Below are 27,183 nucleotides of genomic sequence, written 5' to 3'. Positions count from 1 at the left end.
ATCCATGGATATGTTCCCTTCCCAATAATAGCTGCAGAAGTGCAGACGTTCGGCAGCACCAGCAACCCACCCCCCCCCCCCCCCCCCACCCCACCGACTGCGCTTTTAGAACAGTCTTTTAACTCGCGGGGTCTTGTTTGCCCACACAAATCCCGTGATAATCCTGTTCACCCGCTTGAAGAAGGACTTGGGGATGAGGGTGGGAAGGCACTGGAAGACGAACAAGAACCTGGGGAGGACCGTCATCGTCACAGACTGCACCTTGCCCGCCAGGGAAAGCGATAGCATGTCCCACCTCTTAAAGTCCCCCTCCATCGGATCCACAAGCCGCGTTAGGTTGAGCTTGTGCAGGGCATTCCAACTCTTAGCCACCCGTATGTCCATGTAGCGAAAGCTCCTCTCCACCACCTTGAGCAGGAGCTCTCCCAGTCTTTTCCTGGCCCCTCGCATGTATCACAAAAAAGATCGCTTTTCCCGACATTCAACTTATACCCCGAGAAATCCCCAAAATCTTTTAGGATCTGCATGACCTCCCTCATCCCCTCCACCGGATCAGAAATATACAGGATAAGGTCATCCGCGTATATATCACCTTCAGCTGTAACAGCCCCAACCTCGCACGAGGTGGAGGCATTCACTCCCCGGAGCACCTCACACCAGGACCCCTCCTCCATACCCTCTCCCAACTCTTCCTCCCACTTGCTTTGATCCCTTCCAGTGGTGCCTTCTCCTGTCTCAAAATAGCTCCGTAAACCGCCGACACTACCCTCTTTTCCAGTCCCCCTGTCGTCAGCATCTCCTCCAGCAATGTGGAAGCCGGCTGCACCGGGAAGCTCCGTGGAAGCCGGCTGCACCGGGAAGCTCCGTGGAAGCCGGCTGCACCGGGAAGCTCTGTAACTCCTTTCTGGCAAAGTCTTGAACCTGCATATATCTAAATATTTCCTCCTGCTCCAGCCCATACTTCGCTCCCAGCTCCTTCAATCCGGCAAATCGACCCCCAAGAAACAAATCTTTTAGCGTCCTAATTCCTTTCTCCTCCCATCTCTGAAAATTTTCATCCCACTCTCCTGACTCAAATCTGTGGATCCCCCGAATCGGCATTTATCCGGAAGTTATTGTTGCAGCACTAGCAACCTGTTGCAATGGTAACCATGGTAGAATAAAAAAAACCATTTAGTGCCCAATCCATTTATTTTCCAATTAAGGGGCAATTTAGCATGGCCAATCCACCTACCCTGCAATCTTTGGGTTGTGGGGGTGAAACCCACACAAATACGGGGAGAATGTGCCAACTCCACACGGACAGCGACCCAGAGCCGGGATCGAACCTGGGACCTTGGTGCAGTGAGGCAGCAGCGTAACCACTGTTGTAGAATTTAAGGTCATTCATATAATTTGATATTTTAGTATCTGGCCGTGAATTTGGTGTGGTTCATCATCCACACATTGTAAAATCCAGCTGCGGACCAAGTGGGTTCTCTCATAGGTCATTTGATCTAAGATTTTAATTGCCCCAAAACAAATGCAGTATCCAAACTGCCTCCAAACTGAATTTCTGTTGTACTGCAGTGCCCTTGCTAGCATTCCCAAAAATGAAACTGGAGAAAAATGAATATGCGGCAAAAACAGGAGAGGGCATGAATTGTCATCTTGCTTTAAAAAATAACCCCACCATCAAGTTCTTCATCAGAGGTCACCCACTCTCTGGTAAACTGGTGAGCTTCAGTGTTTCCTCCTTCCTCCTCTATTCTGATCTAGTTTATCCTGGAACAGAATTTATCCCAAGTAGTCTCCTAGTAACAGCCACTGTAAAGCATCACTAGTTAACTTGCAATGAAAAAAACAGCCACAATTTTAATAAGTTAAAACAAAGTCAAAAAAGTGAGTCTTATTGCATCTTGAACATCCAAAAGGTAAAGTACTATACAAGGTTGATAACTATTGCCTTCAAGTTCCTCACCGGTCTGGTTTAGACATTTCAATCACCATTGCTTCTTAATATGGCGAGACCATGCAGACGCTGCAACAACGAATGAACGGACATCGCGCGACAATCACCAGGCAGGAATGTTCCCTTCCAGTCGGGAAAAACTTCAGTAGTCAAGGGCATTCAGCCTCTGATCTCCAGGTAAGCGTTCTCCAAGGCGGCCTTCAGGACGCGCGACAACGCCAAACAGAAACTTATAGCCAAGTTCCGCACACGAGTGCGGCCTCAGGGATTCATGTCGCATTACATTCATCCCCCACCAACTGTCCTGGGCTTGCAAAATCCTACCAATTGTTCTGGCTTTGTGAATTGCGCTTTCACATAGCCGTCCGTCAGTCCAGAAGTAAAACACTCGAACACGTCAGTAACGAATATTCGTTTATTCACGGCCGGGACAAATCTCTAAGTAGTCGGGGAACCACCTTCGAGAAGTGCCAAAGTCCCAAAGTATGGACTGTCTCTTTATACAATCACAGCTTAGAGGTGGTCCCCTTAAATTCCTAGATACACCAATGATTTGGCAGGGATCCAGAACATGTACTTATATGGAATTATTATCCTCGAGGTAGGCTGGTGACTATGACATAACTGTTGCTGCTAACGGTTTTCTTATCCTATCTGTCCATCAGGTCCAACTTCCTTATCTCCTTCCCTCTCGTGCTCCTGAGTCAGCTCTTTCACATTCCAATGTCCCTTGTCTCAGTTGACAAGGTTTTACACACTCATCTTTGCTGTCTCTGCATTAACAGATACAGAGTTCTGTTCTCATTTCATTCCCTTAACCCTTTAACATCCTTTTACTTGAGGGTCACAGATATATTTCAGAACCTTAATATTACATACAGACAGCAAGGTTATAACAAGACGATAAATGAAATCCACTTCCACAGCTTGAGACAATTCACACCTCTTTAACCTGGGGTTACCCCTATCTTTGGATCTGTAAAGATTTAATTACCTGCAAATGCTCGCATTCTAAGCATTGTCTGGCATCTTTGAATTTGTCTATATATATGTTTCTGGAACCATACCTCTTCATTCACCTGAGTAGCGCTCCGAAAGCTAGTGTTTCAAACATGTTGGACTTTAACCTGGTGTTGTAATACTTCTTACTGTGCTCACCCCAGTCCATCCCAACGCCGGCATCTCCAAATCATTATTACACAATGACGATTCCTCAGTTCTTCACACCGTCCTGTTGCTTGCTTGCTGGCAGCTACAAAATGGAGGAATGATTTTGCACCCAAAGCATTGACATGCCGGACACATAACCTTCTCTCTGCCACTGCCTCTGGCGGAAAGACTCATCGTTCATATTTAAAGGCCGGTTGCGGCCAGCTTTTGTTTTTTTTAAAAACTTTGTTTCTAAGACCTAATGTTTTACAAATTTATGACTTTTTTACTGCAAAAAATGAAAACATCTTCAGTTGAACATGTGCATCCTTATATTTACACACAAACTTTGTTTTAAATATATTCCCATTTCTTTAGAAATATAACCAATTTTAGACAAAAGTACAATTTTGTCTTTCCCCTACAACGTACTTTAGGGGAGATGAAGCACACGCACACACACACCACTGCATTGTACTATCCAAACATCCAAGTGACTTTCTGCTCCATTCTCACCAAAAGCACTGAGTGTCAACACAAAGGGATGACTAGGTTTCTTCCAGTGATCACATATGTCAGCCCCCTTGACTGGCCTTCTTTAATCAGTATTCCGACAAACCTGGCCTGGCTTCCTCTCACTGTATCCAACCCAGTCACAGACCACTTCCAGAGCAGTGCTTACCATTGTGGGTGTGCAAACGGATGTTGTGCTGGCCGTTGAACGGATTGACCAAGTAACCACAGGTTACATACTGCCAATCGGTGGCGGGGGACAAGCCGAGGCGGCGCGCAAAGGACGAGCAATAGAGTGGAGCCCCAAGCTGGGGATACCACTGTTAACATCACGTCCACGTGGACACCCGTCAGCCCCAATCCCCACCCAGTCTGCATGCGGTGACCAGCACACAACCCAGCCTCGCACCGCCCGTCCCCTCAAACCCGCAACCAATTGGGGACTGCCCTCAGCCAACATTCTTAAAAGCCGGTCGCGGCAGTGGGGAACTTCTCCCCGCGATCGGAAACGCCGCAACCAATCACTCCACGACCCTCCCGACACCCAACCGTGACCTGCAGGTGGGTCGCGACCCGGAGTTTGAAAAACCTTGCCTTAGGCAGCACCTCTCAAACTCACGACCACTACTATCTGGAAGGACCAGAGCAGCAGATACCTGGGAACCCCACCACCTGGGGGCTTCCCCTCCAAGTCACTCACCAACCTGACTTGGAAATATATCGCCGCTCCTTCATTGTCGCTGGGTCAAAATCCTGGAAAGCCCTCCCTAACAGCACTGTGGGTGTACCTACATCTCAGGGACTGCAGCGGTTCAAGAAAGCAGTTAACCACTACCTTCTGAAGGGCATTTAGGGATGGGCAATAAATGCTGCAGCGATGCCCACATCCCATAAAAGAATTTTAAGTTCAGTCAAATGCACCAAACTGTTAGGGCAGCACGGTGGCCTAGTGGTTAGCACAACCGCCTCACGGCGCCGAGGTCCCAGGTTCGATCCCGGCTCTGGGTCATTGTCCGTGTGGAGTTTGCACATTCTCCCCGTGGGTTTCGCCCCCACAACTCAAAAATGTGCAGAGTAGGTGGATTGGACATGCTAAATTGCCCCTTAATTGGAAAAAATAATTGGGTAATCTAAATTTATAAAAAAAAATGTTTTTAAATGCACCAAACTGTTTAAAAATACGTTAAATTACATTGAAGCAACTCAGTTTCTTTCCCCAATTAATTATCACTGACTCAAAAAGGTTCCCTTAAGAGACTGCAGAGGAGTAAGTTTTACATTTATTATCATGCAATTACGGACAGTGAATCACAACTAAACCAAAGAAATTCTCCGACAGCTCTGTACAAACACCAGTAATTTATTAGTAAAGTTCACACATTTGACTTATTGATATTCCTCCAAAAATAAAATGTATATAGTTTAAATAAAAAATGCCACAGGAGTTCTAGAAGTACATGATTTATATGTATATGCACAAGTTTTAAAAACCCACAATGAGTAATCATTTCTTGTGGCTTTCAATAAGCTGTTTCACTGGGAGTCTGTAGCTTTTAACTTGCTCTCGAACTTCAGGCTTCCGTTTTAAAGTAAATACTAGCGCTCGTACCGTCCGTCGGTAGGAGATGTTGATTAGCCGAGAACACTGATGAAAAATCTCTCGCTCTATGTTTTCAATTAGAGGGTCATCATGCTATAAAATATTAAACAATGGCGTTATCAATTTACAGTAGGTGGTAAAAATTTGCAAGATCTGGGCAAACTAATGATATGTATTTAAATGACAGAAAGATACATATACACACACCAAGTATCCTAAAATACACCAAATATTCTAAAATAGTGATTACGAGCAGTGAAACTAATTAAGAGGTCCTGCAGCACGGCACAGAAGTAATACAACAAAGCAAATCTATTTATACATTTTTTTAAAAAAGTGGTGTGGAAGACACGTTCATTCTGATTAAGGTTTTCCACCCTCCCTCATTTGCTTCTTTAGTGAACTCAATTACAATGAATTTCCTGGATATTCTCCCAGTGTCTGTGTGGGTCTCACCCCCACAACCCAAAAGATGTGCAGGCTAGGTGGATTGACCACGCTAAATTGCCCCTTAATTGGGAAAAAATAATTGGATACTCTGTAACTTTAAAAAGTCGTTGTTGCAATGTAGGAAATGGGACACCAAATTTGAACACAGCAAATTCCCACAAGCAGTAATGTGATAATCACCAGATCTGTTTTTGTGATGTTGATCTTTTAAAATTTATTCAATGGGCTGTAAGTGTTGTGGGCAGGGCCAACATTTGTTGTCCATCTCTAATTACCTTTCCAGAAGGACATTAGTTAAGCAGATGAGTTTTCACAAAAATCCTGTGGTTTCATCGTCACTGAGACTTTTTTTTTTATTCCAGACTTATTCATTAATTGAATTGAAAAGCTGTTGTCGTGGGATTTGAACTCTTTCCAAAGCATTAGTCTGGGCCTCTTTCTTACTAGTCCAGTAACATTATTAATATGCTACCATTCCTCTCAATTGAGTCATGGCAGCCATTGATACCCTACTACATGTCTGACTCTTATGTCTTCGAAGTAGCGAGGGTTGATGAATAAATATGGGTTGCCCAGTGCCCAAAACCAAAAAGATCCCACTTTACTATTCCCTAAACTCAGGAGGTTCTTGTGTAGCCCTTGGGCTAGTGTGAAGCAGCCTCAAGACTAGTACAAGGCCGACCTGCTGGAATTCTTAATGTTTGAAAAGGTTAAGTTTGAACTAAAGGGAAGGATGGAGGGGTTCTACAATTCATGGGCGTTATTCATTATGCACTTTCGAGAATTGGATCACATCGAACATTAGGGGGGTTGGGGGCTGGGAGGAGGGGGACTGTATGTGTTAATGGTGATTATGGGTGATTCCTGATTCCTTTTTGTCATTGTTTATGTTAACATGCGGCCCAATGTTTGGGGGTTGGTGGGAGGATGGGATTGTTGTTATTGATATGGGGATTGACATTACTTTGTTACTGATTATTGTTGGGTGTAAATTTGGGGAAAAATGTGAAAAAGGAGAATAAAAAATATTAAAAATAAACTAGTACAAGGCCATATCCTCACTGTACAATTAAACTACTCCACGCCACATGGTTGGATTGAATTGAACAGGATCCTACTACACAGTTCCAACACTGTCATTTTATTTAACATAAAATAAAAAGTTTTCTGGTAAACTGATTTTCTTTCACAAATATGAAAAACAATTATAGATATCCTGTTTTATTCTCTTTCAATGTGGAAAGTTCCATTTTTAAAATTACCTTCAATTCCAATGCTTCAGTCAACAGTTTTCGAGCATTACTCCTCAGACTCTCCGTTTTATGATCACATCGCACCTCAATGGATCGCTTATTTCTATTTTCTTTTATGAAGCTTTTCCACATTTTGTAAACGACTTGAGCAAGCTCGGACACCTCAGAGTCTGAATTTTTACGCATCTTATTTACAGTGTGTCCTAAAAAAATCCAAGAAGGTAGACTTAAATCAACACAAGTTAAAGCAGGATGCTAATACGAAGAAGGATGGCTGATTCGAATTAAAAAGGAGTTGTTGCTCACTGGAGGCAGTCTCAACCATTAGGCTTCCCATGGCATTAGGATTGCATTTTACATTTTATCAATACAGAAACATTTAAGACAGAAACTTATTTTGTTTTACCAATCAGCTCTGTGACTAAGGGGTCAAAAGTAAACTAGAGAAAACTAAAGTAGCAGCCAAAGCTTCAAATTTTAACTATCAGATTTTTTAACTTTGCTGCAATCTAATTGAAAGGGAAGAATCTAAGTAATGTTATGACTGAAGCAGGCCTGATTTCCATTGTAGGAACTTCTATCCAGCAGAGATACACCAAACCAAATAAGGCACCAAGTACTGCCCTGGCTCAATTCACTAAACAAAAAGCCGAAGTTCAAATTTAGAATCTTGTTGGCAAACAAGGTTCTTCCCCCAACAATGCAATACAGTTACTCTTTAATTGGGCTATTAAGGCAAGGTAAAGGCGCCATAGTCCCAGATGACCATAGGCTGCTTTCACCTTTGAGGGGGGAGAGCTGACTGATTGTGAATTAACCAGAGGATCACCCCACTTCAGGCGAGGGGGAAGGTTGAGAAGGCAGGGCCTTAATGAAACGAACTCCACAGCAGCCTTATTTTACACTGGTCAAAACATGTTTATTACCGTTTCAGCCACGTGGCATGTTATGGCAGAAGGATTTTGAGAATTTATTCTGTGCTTCACAGTTGGGACACACCAGTGTATTGATCTGTCCACTTCTTCTCATCTTTTTGCCTGTTTTTCTTTTTAAAAAAAAAATTAAATTTAGAGTACCCAATTCATTTTTTCCAATTAAGGGGCAATTTAGAGTGGCCAATCTACCTATCCTGCACATCTTTGGGTTGTGGGGGTGAAACCCACGCAGACATGGGGAGAATGTGCAAACTCCACACGGACAGTGACCCAGGGCCGGAATTCGAACCCGGGTCCTCAGCGCCGTAGGCAGCAATGCTAACCACTGTGCCACCGTGCTGCCCATTTTGCCTGTTTTTCTTAAGACTCAAGTTTTACACACAGGTCCCTTCTGCTTCCCTGAGTCTCATAATTTTCATTCAACAGGGATTCACCTTCTGTTTCGCTCTCCACAGATGCTACCCAACCTGCTCAGCATTTCCACATATTTCAGTATCCAAAGACTTTGCAGCTCATTCCTATTTGTACTGATTTTTCTGATTTGTTACTTTGTCCTATTTTTAACTGAGGTATTGAAAGGTCTGTAGCCTCACTGATCAATAACTTCTAACCTAAATACCAATATCTGTTCGCATCTGTAACTTGAGCCCTTGTATATGTAGTTTGTGAAGACAGAGTTCTTGGATACATCTCCCTTAGGGCGAAGGAAAATAGACAGAATATTGGAGGCATTTGAAAGTATCTTTCTTCCTCAATCAATGGCATCATCAGCAGTGATAGAAAATCCACTAACCCAATTTTGATCCCTCTACTGGTTTGGTGGAATGATTCACACCTCATAATATTGAATTTGAAAGCTATGGGGGGGGGGGGGGGGGGGGGCACGGCAGCGCACAGTAGTTAGCACTGCTGCTTCACACAGCTGAGGACCCGGGTTCGATAGTGGCCCCGGGCCACTGTCTGTGCGGAGCTTTCATATTCTCCCCGTGTTTGCATGGGTTTCACCCCCACAACACAAATATGTATGTGTAGGCTAGGTGGATTGGCCACGCTAAAGTGCTCCTTAATTGGAAAAAAAGGAATTAGGTACTCTAAATTTATTTTTAAAAATGAAAGGCATGAGGGACAGAGGCACAATTTTTTAAAGCAATTAGAATGTAACAAAAATATAATTTATGCCAATGCCATGACTTTAAAGATTTTAGCAGAAGCAAAATTTCAATCTTGAAAGGAAGAACTTGTATAATTACAATCTTTACCTATTTTAGTTGAGAGTAATACTTCTTGTGATGGTATTTTCTTCTTTAATTCGAGTAATGCTTCCATCAAGTTTTCCTTTGTTTGATTGGGGAGTTCCAAAATAGATTTATATCTCTTAATATCTTCAATCACCACAACCCTCTGTTTTGAGAATAAAAGACATTAATTGTGACTCAAATACTACTTCAGTATAAATTTCAAAGTCATGCTATGTATCTGTGGTGTTTAAGATTTGAAAGAAATCAATAGGGTGTATGTATTTTGCATTGTAGAGGCAAGGACATTAAAAGATTAAAATGACGAAATATGAGTACTTTGGACAAAAATGCAGATCATCCAAAATTGTGTACATTATCTTATACCAGAAATAACATTTACATTTTTTATGACTCCCACAGAGACTGCAATCTTTTTAAGAGATGAATTTCTTAAATGACCCATCAGAAATAACCGAAGGACAAGATTTAACTGTAACAAAACTTAAAGCATAATTCAAATATTAACAGGCAGATGCTACATCAGCTAAAAAAAAAAATTATTTAACTTTACGCCATGTTTGGCCCACACATGTATGAAGGGGGAGTCCAAAAGCTTCTCCCACCTCTCCCTCAAGTCCAATCGCACCTCGTCATGCCAAGTCAAATCTTCCTGTATCAGTTGCCAACCGCTTCATTCCCACGTTTTCCCAGATAAGATTGTCATCAGCAAGGGACATCTCGCCGAATACCCCTCTCCCTCAGGTCACAACCATCCTGACAACCCAGAATTCCATACATTCCTATATCCAACTTTTAAAAATGGTTTAGCTGGCTTTGGTAAATGCTTTTCCCATGTCCCCATCATTTCCTACAGAACAAAGAAGACCCGTTCCTAGGAGACTTCTAATTCTCCTCTGCGTGCTTCTCAGCGGAAGCCTCTTCTTGTTCAGTGGGCTTCCATGACTGGTGCTGGGGACTGCTGCGTGACACCTCAATGGGCTTCTCTTTGACTCTCTCTTCGACTCTCTCTTCCTTCTCAACTCTCATCACCATGGCAATATGGCAATCTGAAGTCAATGTAAAAAAAAGAAAATTTAGAGTACCCAATTCTTTTTTTTCCCCAATTAAGGGGCAATTTGATATCGTCAATCCAACTACACGGCACATCTTTGGGTTGTGGGGGTAAAACCCATGCAGACACAGGGAGAATAGCACGGTGGTTAGCACTGTTGCTTCACAACGCCAGGGTCCCAGGTTCGTTTCCCGCTTGGGTCACTGTCTCTGCTGAGTCTGCACGTTCTCCCCGTGTCTGCGTGGGTTTCCTCCGGGTGCTCCAGTTTCTTCCCACAAGTCCCAAAAGACGGGCTTGTTAGGTGAATTGGACATTCTGAATTCTCCCTCTGTTTACCCGAACAGGCGCCGGAGCATGGCGACTAGAGGATTTTCATAGTAACTTCATTGCAGTACTAATGTAAGCTCACTTGTGACAATAATAAAGATTATGAATGCACAACTCCACACGTACAGTGACCTGGGGCCGAGATCAAACCTGGGTCATCGAGGCAATCTGAAATCAAAAGGCCATTTCGTCAAACTGAGGTTTATACCAGGAATTCATCAACCCCCTTTCAGGACAAAAAAGGGACATTTTAAAACATAATGACCGTGTAAAGTTCACCATTCATGTCAATTCCCCATGTTTTCAAATTCCTGGACTATGGCATACAAACTGTACCTCTGGGCAGCACAGTGGCTAGCCTCACAGCTCCAGGAACCCGGTTACATTCCGGCTTTGGGTTACTGTCTGTATGGAGTTCACACTTTCTATGATAGAAAATAGGAACAGGAGTAGGCCATTTGGTAGTTTAAGCCGGTTTCGGCATTCGATATATTGGCTGATCCTTAATACCATACCCCTGAGCTCTCCCCATACCCATTGACACCCTAGAGTCTAGAGTTCTATTTTGTTCTTAAATATATTCAATGATTTGGCCTCAACAGCCTTCTGTGGTGGACAATTTCACAAGTTCACCACTCTCGGTGTGAAGAAATTTCTCCTCACCTCAGTCCTAAATGGCCTACCCCATATCCCGAGACTGTGACTCCTTGTTCTGGAGCCTCCAGCCAGAGGAAACAACATTACTGCATCCAGTCTGTCCAGCCCTCGTCAGAGTTTTATATGTTTAGATCCCCTCTCATTCTGCTAAACTCCAGTGATCCAATCTTCCTTTTACGACAATGCTACCATCCCAGGAATCACTCTGGTGATCCTTTGCTGCACTCCTCCTATGGCAAGTGTATCGTTTCTTAGATAAGGAGACCAAAACTGCAAACAATTCTCATGGTGTGATCTCATCAAAGCTCTGTACGGTTGAGAAATCCTTGCTCTTGTACTCCAGCCTTCTTGCAATGAAAGCTAACATGCCAATTGCCTTCCTTTTAAAAAGAAAACGAGAGTACCCAATTCTTTTTTTTCTTCAATTAAGGGCCAATTCAGCATGGCCAATCCATCTACCCCGCACATCTTTGTGTTGTGGAGTGAGACCCATGCAGACACAGGGAGAATGTGCAAACTCCACACAGACAGTGATCCAGGGCCGGGATCGAATCCTGGTCTTCAGCTTGCCTTCCTAACTGCTTGCTATAACTGTATCTGCTTTCAGTGACTGGGTTTACTAGGATACCCAGGTTCCGTTCTGCGTCAACATTTACCAATCTATCACCATTTAAATAATATTCTGTTTCCCCATCCAAAGTTGATAACTTCACACTTATCCACGCTATACTGCATCTGCCATGTACCTGCCCACTCAGTCAACTTGTCTAAATCACCTTGAAGTTCCTTCACAATCCTTCTCACCACTCGCAATCCCATGAAAATATTAATTTTGGTTCCCTCATCCAAATCATGGATATAAATTGTGAATAGCTGGGGCCCCAAGTACTGATTCCTGCAGGACCCCCCCCCCCCCCCCCCACAGAATAAACATCCGTTTATTCCTACTCTTTTTCCTGCCTGTTAACCAACAATACCAAACACCCACAACACAGAATAATAAGGAAACGAGTTACATATCATGACCCAGATCTTCAATTCTCCAGAGGACCATACCCCAGAATATGCATTGAGGGACCCTCAGAAATTGCCATGCAAGGACTCAGCTGGAATTGCCCTGGAAGCATCAACTTCTGTTATTACCCTGGAAACGTCTCAAACTCCGATTTAAAGTGAGGAAGGTCTGGGTGGTTCTGACTCATGTAGAATAGTTACCTAGGAAGAGTTAAGAGGGTTAAAACCAGTTTTAATTCTTAGAAAACTATACTACTAATGAACTTCTGGTGGCAGCCATGGAGCGAGTGGTTACACACAGGGCAACTCTGGCTCAAAGGTGTTGATTTGTGCTCTTTTTGTCCGAAAGCCAGGGATTTTGACAGGAAAGTGTAGCTGAAAGTGTGGAGGCGAGGTTCCCTTGGGGAGTGGCATGTTGGTTATCAGACCCAGCAGAAGGTTAAAGACCTAGCCAAGGAACTGGAGGAGACCTGTTAGAAAGATGGCAGAGGGGGAAGGGTTGTCGCAAGCTGGAAAACCACAGATGGAGCAGCTGATGGTGTTCATTCGAGAAGAATTCCGCCAGCAGTGAAAGGAGATGCAGAAAGGCCATCGAGGGAGTGGTGGCACCCTTGAAAGGATCGATGGAGAGTCGAGAAGTGCTTGGAGGCACAAGGGTCGTAGATTCGGGAGATGGAGAAGGTGATGTCTGACCACAGTGATCGGGTAGTGGTCTTGGAGGCGGAGGTGGGGCTCCTCTCGGGCCTTTGCAAGTCAGTAAGGGCAAAGATAGAGGCAGGAGAATAAATTCTGAAGGCACGAGTGCCATGAGATAAGTTTCAAGAATGCTGGCAGGGGCCAGTGGCAGAGGTGGTGCTGGGCAAGGCTCCAGAGGTGGATAGGGTGCACAGGTCTCTAAGGCAGAAGCTGAGAACAGGGTAGCTGCTGTGGGTGGTGATTGTGAGGCTCCACACGTTTGTGGAAAAGGAGAAGATCCTGTGGTGGGCCAGGGAGAAGCAGAACTGTGAATGGGAGGAGAACAGGGTCCGCATATATGTGGCAACTGTTTTCAGATGAGTCACCCTTTCCGAACAGGGATGAGGAGATTTTTTTTCTGAGGTTTGGGAGACTTTGGAACGTGGAGGCAGGGTCATTGAATATTTTTTATTTAAAAAAAAATAAATTTAGTGTATCCAATTATTTTTTCCAATTAAGGGGCAATTCAGCGTGGCAAATCCACCTAACCTGCACATCTTTAGGTTGTGGGGGTGAAACCCACGCAGGCACAGGGAGGACATGCAAACTCCACACGGACAGTGACCCAGGGTGGGATTCGAACCCGGGTCCTCAGCGCCATCAGCAGCAATGCTAACCACTGTGCCACCGTGCTGCCCAATTGAATATTTTTAAGGCAGAGGTGGATGTATTATTTTTGGGCAAAGGAATCATAGATTATTGGGAGTAGATGGGAACGCGAAACACAAACAGATCAGCCATGACAGTATGAAATGGAGGAAGAGGCTGGATGGACCGAATGGCCTACTTCTGTTCCTAATGCATATGTTTATATGTATGATGTCACAGAGACAGAATATAGATGATAAATAGGGATGGGACCTTGTGGGAACAGACGCAGAAGGAAGATCAGCCATGCAGGTCATTCTCAGGCAGCATCTGTGGATTGGGAAGGGAACCAACAACTGATTTGATAGGTAAGAATGTAATCAGGTGAGATCGGTCTCACCCAGCTCGATGACTGTGGAGAAGCATTCAATGAGGATGGTGGTGACATTCCATAAAATGGGGGGGGGCAGCAGTTTACAAGGACGTTTTGCATGTTGTAGAGAATACATTGATCTACAACTGAAATTAATAACTCATCTCGCCTTCATCCTCAAAAACATATCCAAACAGAGGAACATTTTGACTAGCCATCAATAGTTTAATTCTCTTCCTCCTCCACACCAACTTGAGCTAAGGTAGGAAATGTGACAACAAGCCCACAAAGAAAAGCACTAAGCGACCAGCCCGAATAACTCAAGGGTCTTTAAAAAAATGGACAGATATTAAACCTCGGCTCTACCTTTAAGGACTCGAGAGTGGCCTGGCGGTAAACCTTGGGCCGCTCCAGCGCTGGAGCCAAGGCGTTGCCCTTTACCAAGAAACGCTCCATCCCCTAGAGCTGTTCCCTCACCCTATAATGGGACTCTCTCACATCCGGGCGCTCCTGCCCGCTGCATTCTGGGGGTTGTATGGTGCTGCCCGCTGCATTCTGGGAGTTGCATGCTGCTGCCCGCTGCATTCTGGGAGTTGCATGCTGCTGCCCGCGCAACAGCTACACATTCCAGTCTTCCGCGCGCCAAACCGGTCAAGCAGCTTCCGGCGATGCTTTTCTGAATCCACAAATGACACAAGTTCTACGGCAAGCCGTGGGATTTTAATTCGATGCGATATTACGCGAGGAAGCGTTATATATAAAAAACGATTGACAATCAAAATTGAGGTCACTGAGGGTGGGTGGCGGGGCGCATGCGCGCTTGAGGTAAGGTGGAGGAAGCAGCTGCGGGATCATAATAAACAGACGGAAGATGGCGGAGGCAGCTGGAGGCAGAGTTACTGCCGTTAGTCTTGTTCTATGCTTAGGGGTCACTCTATGTTCATTTTTCGCCCCATCTCTGGCTTCCGATGCTTTCGAGGCCGTTTTGGGCGACACGGCGTCGTGTCAAAGAAGTTGCGAGATGACTTACAGCCTGCACACTTACCCGAAGGTAGGACTGACCGGCCGGCCGGCCAGCCAGGCCGGGTAGTCGAGTAGCAGACGCCTGTCTGTTTATTTTTAAAGTCTGTCATCGTCTTTCCATTTCTAATTATTACCCTGTTTGCGTTTTGTTTTAACGACTCTGACTGCTTCTGGGATCCAAACCCGCATTCTGTATAATCCCCCCCCCCCCCCCCCCCATCCCAGAGATTTTGACGAACTCCATGGAGATTTTTTGAAGTCCACAATACAATGCTGGTTATACAGAGAACGAAGTAATCCGAGAATGGTTGATCAATTCATGAGAGCGGGACAGTAATAGAAGTCGCTTGTTTACAAAAAGTTCTCCTCTTTAGAGTTTTTATTTCCGCGTTGACCTGCCGACAATTGCGACCGTCAGTTTGTTCGGGAATAATAAGTATGTTAGTATTCGATGTTCGTAATTTGTAGATATAGAACAGTTTTGATATATATCAGCCAGTGTTTTTCTATGTAGTGTAGATATGAGTAATTTTGTAGATGTTTACGTGTGAATCCCACCATGCATTACATTGATATATTCAGTGGATATCATATTTTATGTTTCAATCTGAAATAAAGTAATTGTATGCCCTTGGAAGTTGTGAAAATGCCATGAGATAAGTGCAAAGAAATGCACTCGTCAAGCATTTGCTTTTGTTTAGTCAACAGTGCAACATTGAATAGTTTGTTTTATATCCAGGAAGTCAGATGTTTTGCATTATGAGGTATCCGTTTATGCCTGGATTACATTGTCGTGCAATTCTTTAATGAGAGATGGCCAAACCAATGTGCAAATCACAATTTAAGCAACTTTACGTCTAGAAGTACACTCTGTAAGCTATTATGGATTTAGGAATTGAGTTCCTAAAAAAGTGAGTGCAAGGCATATTTTCCAAGAATTGTTTGGAAGGATTTCTCAAGAGCTTGATTTGGAGATTTTGGGTTTGAGTGTTGAGTTTGGGGAGAAAGCATGTGTTATGACCATGACTAAATACTAATTTCTTTGTGTAAAGCTAACCAAACAACTGGCACAGATTGTGAAGTATTGTGTTTTATATTATAGAATTCCTACAGTGCAGAAGGAGGCTATTCGGCCCACTGTGTCTGCACTGACCTTCTGAAAGCACCCTGCCTAGGCATCCACCCATATTCCTGTAAACCCAAATCCGGGTCCCTAGTGCTGTGAGGCAGCAATGCTAGCCACCATGTGTATTTTGACAGTAAATGTTGAAATTTGCAGTAGTTGCAAAATTTTGACACTAGTTTGTGACATTAATATCATTGTGATGTCATTCGCTTCAGTTGTGATGAAATATTGGACAAAAATGAACAGTAAATCCAAGATTTTCTTCAAAATAATTTGGCTGATATATTTGTAAGGGCCAAATTAAGATTAAATGCTTACATTGTTTAGTATGATAAATTGATGTGCACCATTAGTTGCATTATCATTATAAGTGTTTAAGCTGTTCTGTAGAGTTAAAGGTGCATCGTCCTTGTTTGCCTGAGAGCTGAATGCAGAACCATCTGCTCTTGACCTTTATTTTATCAAAAGATATTTTTTGTCAAATTTAGAGTTATCGTTAAGAAGTAAATTATTCATTTTCCCTGCATACTCTGTCTAATTCTGATGGCTGGGCGAACGTTTGTCAAGTTGAGCAAAAGATGAGAACTTAATTTCTTTAAATATAAATTTAGAGTACCCAATTCTTTTTTTCGAATTAAGGACAATTTAGCGTGGCCAATCAACCTACCCTGCACATTGTTTTGGGTTATGGGGGTGAGACCCATGCAGAATGTGCAAACTCCACACAGACAGTAACCCAGGGCCTTGGCGCGTGAGGCAGCAGTGCTAATCACCACACCACGTGCCGCCTGACTAGAACTTGATTTAGTGAGTAGGTGAAGTACTCCTTGCATCAAACAAAATGCTTGTTGACCTGAGCAATAAAATGTTGATGTTTTCAGATTTAGTAGCATTTTAAAAATATATTTTAGAGTTTTATAATTTTTACCAATAACACAACGTTCAAAACATAAACTGGTACAGTACACTTATTTCTGCAAAATAAGAGCAGCAACAGTGGGTGATAAGTATAAGAAATTGCTATCTTTTTTGTCGTATTTTTGCAGTAACATTATTAAAGCCAGTCTGACTGCTAGAACTGTGATTTAAAAGTAAGGTATTGTTTGGTCCTGGCTAAACAAGTCAATACACATCCTATAACAGGAGGTAATAATGCTGTGTGCTTTGAGTATAACAAAATAGCTAATGGGAGGGGGCAGCTCTGTCTGAAAAGGCAGTTGCCTACAGGACTCGGCTGGGCAGAAGTGTTTCAATTCGGTCCTGAAAGGTTTTGCTCTCCAAGGACTCTACACCATGATAAGCAAGTAAAACCTGGTTGTTTACTTTATACATGAGTGGTATTTGAAATATATGGGTTTGCTTAATTGGAATAGAGGCAGGTTATAAGAAGCAATTTAAGATGTTGTAACTGTTAACTGTAAAGCTATTTCTTTGTGGCTAATGTGCTTAATGCTGTGTTTAAATTAAAGTTTGTTTTAACATAAAAACTGTCTACTGGTCAGTGTTATCACTGCTCAGTTTTACCAGATGCTAATAGTTTGTAGTTCGGGATCTTATCCAAAATTGGGGTTCTGGTCCGGACACACAACAACAGGATAATTTCAGAACTATGGTCCTTGGGACCTAGCGCCTCTGATCAGTGGGGGAGAAAAATGATAAAGCCATACAAACATGGTAAAATGTACACCGTTTTATGTATAATGAAATCAAGACTTGCAACATGGCTCATGGAAAACCTTGAAGGAGCAGGTCAGACAGAGCAGACCATATAAATTTGAGATTGGGTTTCCATGCTTTACAGAACGTATATGACTGGGAGCAGAGTGCAGAAGTCAGGAATTCCATAACTATTTTATGCCAGTTTTGAATCAAGGATACTTGTCACTAATCTCGGAGTAAAGGGTACTTTCTGAGCTGCAAAGGTTAGTATGTTATGCAGCCTTTCATTAGTGTCAATAGTGCTTCTATCTGAGGGCAGCATGGTGGCGCAGTGAGTTAGCCCTGCTGCCTCACGACGCTGAGGTCCCAGGTTTGATCCCGGGGGTCACTGTCTGTGTGGAGTTTGCAAATTCTCCCTGTGTTTGCATGGGTTTCGCCCCCACAACTCAAAAGATGTGCAGGCTAGATGGATTGGCCTCGCTAAATTACTCCTTATTGGAAAAAATGAATTGGGTACTCTAAATTTATATATATAAAAAATGAATCTTAAAAAAAATAATTCTATCTGGAATACCCAAAATCAGGAATAAAGGATCAAATTTTAACGCCATGCCAAATATCCTCTTGGGGCTCCTTACTACACTAGAGCAATAGGATTGAAACCTGGCGCAGGACTATATGCAGTGTATGTAATCCCCCTTGACTACCAGGCACTTTAGGCATATTGGGGATATAGCAGGATCAAACATGTGTCTTGTACTCGGTGTAATGTGCAAATGGTGGAGTATCTTGAACTGAGTCTCCTTCATTCTGTTACTTACTGAAATGTTATTGGCTTAATTCCATATATTTCCCCATGTCTCCTCATCAATGTTGGTTGCCAAATCTCTCCCCAAACTGCAAGGCACTCAATATGCTGACACATGATCTAGAACAGAACGTATTATAAAACTTGTTGATTAACTGTTTAGCCTCTGCAGAAGTCTGGATTTCTTCCACTGGGGAAATAGAAGAGTCAAGATGCATAGTTGGCTTATTCTAAGTCTTTTGACTGTGTGGGAAATAACCAACCCCTTAGCATAAGCCCTGCAAGTCTCCCACAGAATAGAGAGAGGGCATCACATTAGAACAGGGGTGGGCAAACTTTTCCGTGCAAGGGCCACATTCAGAAATTTACAATTTTAAAGGGCCGCATAGTATATTAATTAATAGTCCCGGTTGTAACCAATTAGCGTGCGGCATATACCTCAGCGCTTTCCCCGGCGGCATCCTGCCTTTAGCCCTCTTTTTCTCTACTTTTCAAAAATGGCGCTTCACCCGGTTATGATTCTGGGCGCCTCATATAGAACATAGAACAGTACAGCACAGAACAGGCCCTTCGGCCCTCGATGTTGTGCTGAGCAATGATCACCCTACTCAAGTCAACGTATCCACCCTATACCAGTAACCCAACAGCCCCCACCCCATTAACCTTATTAAAAATAAAATAATTATTAAAAAAAAAAGAACATTAGTGACTAGTAGAAAAACTCATTACCTGGTAAAGGATTTATCGCTAAGCAAGGACTTGTCGAAATGCCATGACCTAGAGTGGGGATGGGGAGAGAGTCCTTCGAGTAAGAACTTCGGAAAACAGGAACATGGTCAGCAATCACAATGCTACCCATAGAGCCTACGCATACCAAATGTAATTGCTCTAGGTATGAAGAAGAAACAATCAATTCTCGTATGACATTGATGAACAGAGAAAATTATTTATCTTGAGGATGTAGTGCTCTCCATACGTCCGTGTGGAGCTTGCACATTTTCCCGTGTCTGCGTGGGTCTCATCACCACAACCCAAAAAAGATGTGCAGGGTAGATCGATTGGCCATGCTAAATTGCTTAATTGGAAAAATTAAAGAAAAAGTACCCCATCTCTTCATGAACCGACATCCTTGCCTGAAGGGTGGGGGGATTTCTGGTTACTAGGAGCTTATCCGCTGAGGGTTAAGTCCCCGCCACGACTAGGGGGTGACTAGGGGCTTTTCACAGTAACTTCATTTGAAGCCTGCTTGTGACAAGCGATTTTCATTTCATTTCAAAAGCATCAGCTGAGGCCAACTCCACAAAGTCCATGAAGACTTTAGTAACAAACTCCAGGGAATGATTAGGAGGCCACACACATTCATTATCAAAACAGATTCTCCATATACAAGACCCTTAACGATCACATATCTACCCCTCGCCCTTCACACAGTTCTTCACCTTGGAGGGAACATTTTTATTGACCAAAGTTGTTACTCTGCTCCTATTGGTTGAGAACGAGGCAAAGAAAACTGTCCTACCCAGTCAAGCTTTAACCTTTAAGTGCTCCTGTAGCAATGTTGTGTCCACTTTCTCCTTATTAAGGAAGGACAGATGATGAATTCCCTGCACATTCCAGGAGCATAGTTTTAAGTTAGCTAACACCATTGCACAATCCACCAGAAGAAATATCACGGAGCCAGGTCCGCCATCCGGTGGTATATGGAACTAAATGATACAGGTGAGGTCTCGGCCGCCACGCTATTGGAGGTGCTCAATGCAGTGGTTGGGGGGGGGGGGGCTCATATCGATCCAGGCGCACAAGGAGAAGGAAGAGCGAGCATAGGTGGCAAGGTTGGTGGACAAGATTCTGCGGGTGGACAGGATGCATTCAGAGCCCCCAGAGGTAGGATTGTTGAAGGAGAGGCAAAAATAAATATATATATAAGTTTAAAGGCGCATTAACCTGGAGAAGGGCTGACATTTAAGTTGCCTTCAGTGTTCTGAATCTGAGGGATTTCTTGGGAGGCAGCCTGCTTCTTGCGTTGATGCACAAGAAGACGACCCGCCTTTTCCCCATCTTCATAAAAGGTGCCCCTAGAACGTCATAATTGATACGCCGCTTTATTTGTAGAAATCAATTCGAATTGAAGTTACAGATTTTTGTCTATGCATCCGTAGTTCTGGCGTCGGGCAAATGAATATTGTCGGTCAACCTCCAAGATGGAGTCCATACCCTTTGTCGCTCCACGCTCTCCTTTTTCATGATGTGAGCTTTATATTATGAGATAATCTCCCCCCTTATGACTACCTTTAGGTTTCCCCAGAGCGTTGAAGGAGGTGTTGACTCTGTTTTGTTGAGCTTGACAATGTCTACTGTGGCAGCAGACAAGCGGTCACAAAATTTGTCACCAGACAGCAAAATGGGTGTTCAAGCGGACAAAATGAAAGCAAATATCAACAAAATGAGGGGCATGATCACGGATGACAATTGCAGGGTCCTTGGCTGTTTTCACATGAGGGGATGGAGGGATTTGTCAACAATATGAAAAAAAAAATCAATTTGCGAGTAGGCACGGTGAACATGTGGGGGGGAAGTAAAATTCTTTACTGTTTGGATGCAGAAAACACAATGCGACGACTCCCTCCAATTTGTTCCATGAAAGAGGATAATGTCCTGGATATCCAGGAAGTAGTGGGGAAAATTCTTGAATCCATTATCAAGGACTTTATAGCAGAACATTTAGACAGCAAAGGAAATCATGCTTGACAAATCTGTTGGAATTCTTTGAAAATGTAACCAGTACAGTTGACAAGGGGGAGCCAGTCGATGTGGTATATTTGGACTTTCAGAAGGCATTGGACAAAGTCACGCATAAGAGATTGCTGTGCAAAATTTAACGCATGGGATTAGGGGAAGTGTATTGAGGTGGATAGAAAACTGGTTGGCAGAGTAGAAATTAATGGGCCCTTTTCAAATTGTCAGGCAGTAACTAGTGGGGTGCCACAGGGATCGGTGCTGGGACCCCAGCTATTCACAATAAGTATTAATGATTTGGATGGGGGACAAAATGTAACCTCTCAAAGTTTGCAGATGATACCAAGTTGGGTGGGAGGTGAACTGTGACAAGGATGCAGGGATCCTACAGCATGATCTGGACAGGTTGGGCGAGTGGACAAAACAATGGCAGATGCAGTATTTGGATAAGTGTGAGGTTATTCACTTTGGAAGCAAAAACAGGAAGGCAGATTACTACCTGAATAGTTGTAAATTGGGAGCGGGGAGTGTGCAATGGGACCCGGGTGTTCTTGTGCACCATTCGCTGAAGGTAAGCATGCAATTGCAGCAGGCAGTAAAGAAGGCAAATGGTATGTTGGCCTTCATTGCAAGAGGTTTCGAGTACAGAAGCAGGGATGCGTTGTTGCAATTTCCAGGGCCTTGATGAGGCCACACCTAGAATATTGTGTGCAGTTTTGGTCTTTTCTGAGGAAGGATGTTCTTGCTCTCGAGGGAGTGCAGCGAAGGTTTACCAGACTGATTCCAGGGATGGCGGGACTGTCAAATGAGGAAGTACTGACTAGGTTAGGATTGAATATATTCAAGAGGCGGCTAGATATAGCACTTGGGGAGAATGGGATCAAAGGCTATGGTGAAAGCAGGATTAGGCTATTGAGTTGGATGATCAGCCATGATCGTGATAAATGGTGGAGCAGGCTCAAAGGGCAAAACGGTCTCCTCCTGCGCCTATCTTCTGTGTATCCCAGATTGGGTCAAGGATTTTGGCATGGAACAGTTCAATTTAGGGTCCAAGACACATTTTATGTCACCTCGGATCATCCAATGTGAGTCTTTAAGTCAGGGAGCATAAATATTTACTAAAAAGGGGCAGCACGGTGACGCAGTGGGTTAGCCCTGTTACTCACGGCACCGAAGTCCCAGATTCGATCCCGGCTTTGGGTCACCGTCCGTGTGGAGTTTGCACCGACCACCGAAGTAAGACTAACCGGCCTAAAATTACCAAGGTCATTCCTATTCCCTTTCTTGAATAGTTGAACAACATTCGCCACTCTCCAGTCCTCTGGCACTATCCCCGTGGACAGTGAGGACCCAAAGATCAAAGCCAAAGGCTCTGCAATCTCATTCCTTGCCTCCCTGGTTTAGCACACTGGGCTAAATCGCTGGCTTTTAAAGCAGACCCAGGCAGGCCAGCAGCACGGTTCAATTACTGTACCAGCCTCCCCGAACAGGCGACTAGGGGCTTTTCACAGTAACTTCATTGAAGCCTACTCGTGACAATAAACGATTTTCATTTCATTTCATCTGGCCCAGGGGACTTGTCAACCCTCAGGTTTTTCAAAATTGCTAATACATCCTTCCCCAGAACATCTACCTCCTCCAGCCTACCTGCCTATATCTCACACACATCCTCAAAAACATGGCCCCTCTCCTTGGTGAACACTGAAGAAAAGTATTCATTCAACGCCTCTCCTATTTCTTCTGACTCCATGCACAAGTTCCCACTACTGTCCTTGACCGGCCCTAACCTCACCCTGGTCATTCTTTTATTTCTCCCATAAGAGTAAAAGCCTTGGGGTTTTCCTTTTTCCGACCCGCCAAGGACTTCTCATGCCCTCTCCTCGCTCTCCTAAGCCCTTTTTTTTTTTTTAGCTCATTCCTTGCTACCTTGTAACCCTCAAGCGACCCAACTGAACCTTGTTTTCTCATCCTTACATACGCTTCCTTTTTCCTCTTGACAAGACATTCAACCTCTTTTGTGAACCATGGTTCCCTCACACTGCCATTTCCTCCCTGCCTGACAGGGACATACCTATCAAGGACATGCAGTAAGGAACAAACTCCACTTTTCATTTGTGCCTTTCCCTGACAGTTTCTGTTCCCATCTTATGCCCCCTAATTCTTGCCTAATTGCATCATAATTACCCCTCCCCCAATTATAAGCCTTGCCCTGCCGCATGGCCCTATCCCCCTCCATTACAATAGTGAAAGACACCAAATTGTGGTCACTATCTCCAAAGTGCTCTCCCACAAACAAATCTAACACTTGGCCCGGTTCATTACTCCGTGCCAAATCCATTGTTGTCTCTGTCTCTGTCTCTCTGTCTCTGTCTCTGTCTCTCCCCCCCCCCCCCCCCCCCCCCCCCCCCCCCCCCCCCCCTCTTGTCGGCCTATCCACATTGTGTCAGGAAACCCCCCTGCACACTGTACAAAAACTGCCCCATCCGAACTGTTCGACCTATACAGGTTCCAATCAATATTTGGAAAGTTAGTCACCCATGACAGCTACCCTGAGACCTCCACACCTATCCATAATCTGTTTTGCAATTTCTTCCTCCACATCTCTATAACTATTTGGGGGCCTATAGAGAACTCATAACAATGTGACCGCTCCTTTCCTATTTCTAACTTCGGCCCATATTACCACAGTAGGCAGATCCCCTTCGAACTGCCTTTCTGCAGCCGTTAAACTATCCTTGATTAACAATGCTATTCCTCCACCTCTTTCACCACCTTCCCTACTCTTACTGAAATATCTATACCTCGGAACTTCCGACAACCATTCCTGTCCCTGTTCTAACCATGTCTCCGTAATGGCCACAACATCGTAGTCCCAATCCACGCTCCAAGTTCACCTACCTTATTCCGGATGCTCCTTGCATTGAAGTAGACATACTTCAACCCACCTTTTCTGTCTGCTGGTACACTCCTGCGACCTTGATACCCTCCTCAGTACCTCACTACTCTCAACACTGGCTTCTGGACTACAGCTTGTTTTCCCATCCCTCTGACAAATTAGTTTAAACCCCCCTGAAGAGTCGTAACAAATTTCCCTCCCAGGATATTGGTGCCCCTCTGGTTCAGGTGCAAACCATCCTGTCTGTATAGGTCCCACCTTCCCCAGAACATGCTCCAATTATCCACGTAACTGAAACCCTCCCTCCTACACCATTCCTGCAGCCATGTGTATCTGCCCTCTCTCCCTGTTGCTCACCTCGCTCGCAAGTGGCACCGGCAACAAACCAGAGATGACAACATGGTTTGTCCTGGCTCTCAGCTTCCACCCTAGCTCCCTAAATTCCTGTTTTAAATCCCTGTCCCTTCTCTTACCTATGTCGTTGGTACCGATGTGTACCACAACTTGTGACTGTTCCTCCTCCCCGTTAAGGATTCTGAAAACACGGTCCGAGACGTCACGGACCCTGGCACCCAGGAGGCAGCATACCATCCGTGAGCCTCTTTCGTTGCCACAGAACCGTCTATCTGTCCCTCTAACTATCGAGTCCCCAATAACTATTGCTCTCCTGCTCTCCCTCCTTCCCTTCTGAGCCACAAGGACGGCCTCAGTGCTGGAGATCCGTTCACTGTGGCATAGCCCTGGTAGGTCATCCCCCTCAACAGTATCCAAAGCGGTATACTTGTTACTGAGGGGAACAACCACAGAGGATCCCTGCACTGACTGCTTCCTCCCAGCCCCTCTCACCGTCGCCCTCTATCTTGATTCTTTGGCATAACTACATCCCTGAAGCTACTATCTATGACCACCTCTGCCTCCTGAATGATCCGAAGTTCATCCAGCTCCAGTTCCCTAACGCGGTTTCTGAGGAGCTGGAGATGGGTGCACTTCCCACAGGTGAAATCATCAGGGGCACTGACTGTGTCCCTCACCTCAAACATTCTGCAGGAGGAACAATGCACTGCCTTCCCTGCCATCCCCTCTAGATAAAACAAGAAAAAGAAAGAAAGAGCTTGCCTGTTATTTACTCTACGCCTTAGGTTAGAGGAGGTGGAAGGGTGGGGTCACTACAAGTGTCTAGGGTTAGGAACCACCCAACATAAACACAGGTAAAAATAAAACATCTTAAGCAGCAACCACTGTGCCCCGCACGAGAACAGCAATCAGCTGTTATGGGCCCGCGCAAACAATTTAAATCTTTACTACTTACCCAGCAGTCACTCTGTCCTCACTCCGACCGGATTCAGCTGGAAACTCCCAACAGTAAGTTTTTGTTTGTTAAATTTACTCTCCTTCTCCGCAAGCACTCACTCAGCAAACACTGCGCCCTGCACGAGAACACCTCTGGGAAAAGAAGAACTACTTGCCAGGCACCAGCCAATCACTTACCTGCAGGCTGTGACATCACGGTTCAACTTCTTTCTACTTCTACATGCCCTCGAGTCTCCCTCTTGATCTTTACTCGGCTAGGATCCTTACAGTGATTGTTGTTTTTTTTTTTGGTTAGAGGAGGAGGTAGGGAGAGAAACACTGAAGAAGTGTTTGGGGTTTAACTGTCACTTGACAACAGCTCCACAAGCCACCTTCTGGATACAGTGACCGCAATGCACTGATGAAAATTTCCCCGCAACAGCTAATCAGCAGCTCCGCTCTGCTGCCCTGAAACAGTTCTGAAACGAGTGACAAGAGTTTCAAATCATCCATTAGTTTCAATACAATGTGATGGCAACCTCCCTGACTTTCCACAATGTTTTAGTACAGTCTTGCTTCCGCATTTGGAGTGGGTTAGATTACCAAAATGTTTACTGTTAAACATATCTATAACAGGAACAGCTGGAGGATTTTGTCATACTCCCTTATAAGTGATCATGCAGCTGTGATGAACTTGACTGAATTTTGAGGCAATGATCTTGAGCAATTTGAAATTTATGACAATTGCATGCAGAGCTGTAAAATGTACAATACAGTGAACCAATGTTTGTCTCTACTTTGTGTGATTTCTTGATTTTGAAGCTCCATGTAAACCAGGAGAACTCCTTAATGGTTTCAATACTTGGTCGTTCTGGTTTTATCCTGGTCTGTATTGAGTTAGTTAATTTTAGACCGTGATGATTGGGGAGAGGCTATAATTGTTCTCTGTCCTACAGGCAACAAGATGTGGGTTGAATTAGTCAGTTTCTGTTCCATCTTGGATCTTGTGATTCACATTTCTGCATGGAGAGATTGGACTGGCTGCAGATTGTTACCCTCTAACCTGTAGTCGAAAAGCCTGCTGACAGTTGCTGTCTTGGATCATGTTTTTTCTGCCTCCCCCTGCCCCCTCAACCATAACCCTTGATGAGTTAGGACCACAATCGGATCAACCATAAGATAAAAGTAAATTATTGCAGATACTAAAATGTAAAACAAATGCTGAAAATGCTGCATAATCTCAGTAGGTTTTGACAGCATCTATGGAGTGGGAATGGAGCTAACTGTTCGAGTCTGGGTGACTCTTTGTCAAACCTCGAGAGAACTGAAAATAGGATGAGTTTTATACCCCTGGGGGTGGGGTTGGCTGGCTGGTTAGAGGGTCAGCGATAGTTGAAGATTGCCGAAGATGTTTTGGGCAAAAAGACAAAGGAATGTAAATGATGAAAGGTATGGCAGATCATTTTTAGAGATTGTAAACAGTTGAGGTCTGAGGACTGACCCCTGCATTGCAATTTGCCAGCCAGAAAAGGACCCATTTTATCCCAACCATCTGCTTTCTATCAGTCAGCCAGTCCTCGATCCTATTGAGTATTCTACCCCCAAACCCCTGCGATCTCACCTTCTGGATCAGTTTATGTGGCACCTTGTTAAACGCCTTTGGAAGACTAGATGCACCACATCCACAGGTTTCCAGTTATCCACCTTTGTTGGTTACGCCCTCAAAGAACTCTGGCAAGTTTGTCAAGCGTGACTTGCCCTTCATAAAACCATGCTGACACTGGTGGATT

General features: G+C 44.2%; 2 protein-coding genes across 2 annotated transcripts in view; one reads left to right on the top strand and one right to left on the bottom strand.

The window, feature by feature from the left end:
• Window positions 1-4,952: 4,952 nt before the first annotated feature.
• tceanc2 (transcription elongation factor A (SII) N-terminal and central domain containing 2) lies at window positions 4,953-14,430 on the bottom strand. The gene is made up of 4 exons (XM_038794717.1): window positions 14,222-14,430; window positions 9,111-9,252; window positions 6,926-7,119; window positions 4,953-5,306 (listed from the first exon to the last, which is right to left on the bottom strand). Exons 1-4 carry the CDS (start codon window positions 14,309-14,311, stop codon window positions 5,118-5,120), a joined length of 615 nt encoding a protein of 204 aa, XP_038650645.1. The 5' UTR covers window positions 14,312-14,430; the 3' UTR covers window positions 4,953-5,117.
• Window positions 14,431-14,524: 94 nt separating this feature from the next.
• The window catches only part of tmem59 (transmembrane protein 59), a 63,241-nt gene continuing 50,582 nt past the window's right edge, over window positions 14,525-27,183 (top strand). The window contains exon 1 of the mRNA XM_038794716.1: window positions 14,525-14,906. Coding sequence (XP_038650644.1) covers window positions 14,727-14,906 — 180 coding nt within the window. The 5' untranslated portion in view covers window positions 14,525-14,726. The remainder of the gene's footprint in view (window positions 14,907-27,183) is intronic.

Source organism: Scyliorhinus canicula, chromosome 4 (assembly GCF_902713615.1).
Source record: "Scyliorhinus canicula chromosome 4, sScyCan1.1, whole genome shotgun sequence".
NCBI lineage: Eukaryota > Metazoa > Chordata > Chondrichthyes > Carcharhiniformes > Scyliorhinidae > Scyliorhinus > Scyliorhinus canicula.
This window is presented reverse-complemented; position numbering and strand designations above follow the sequence as displayed.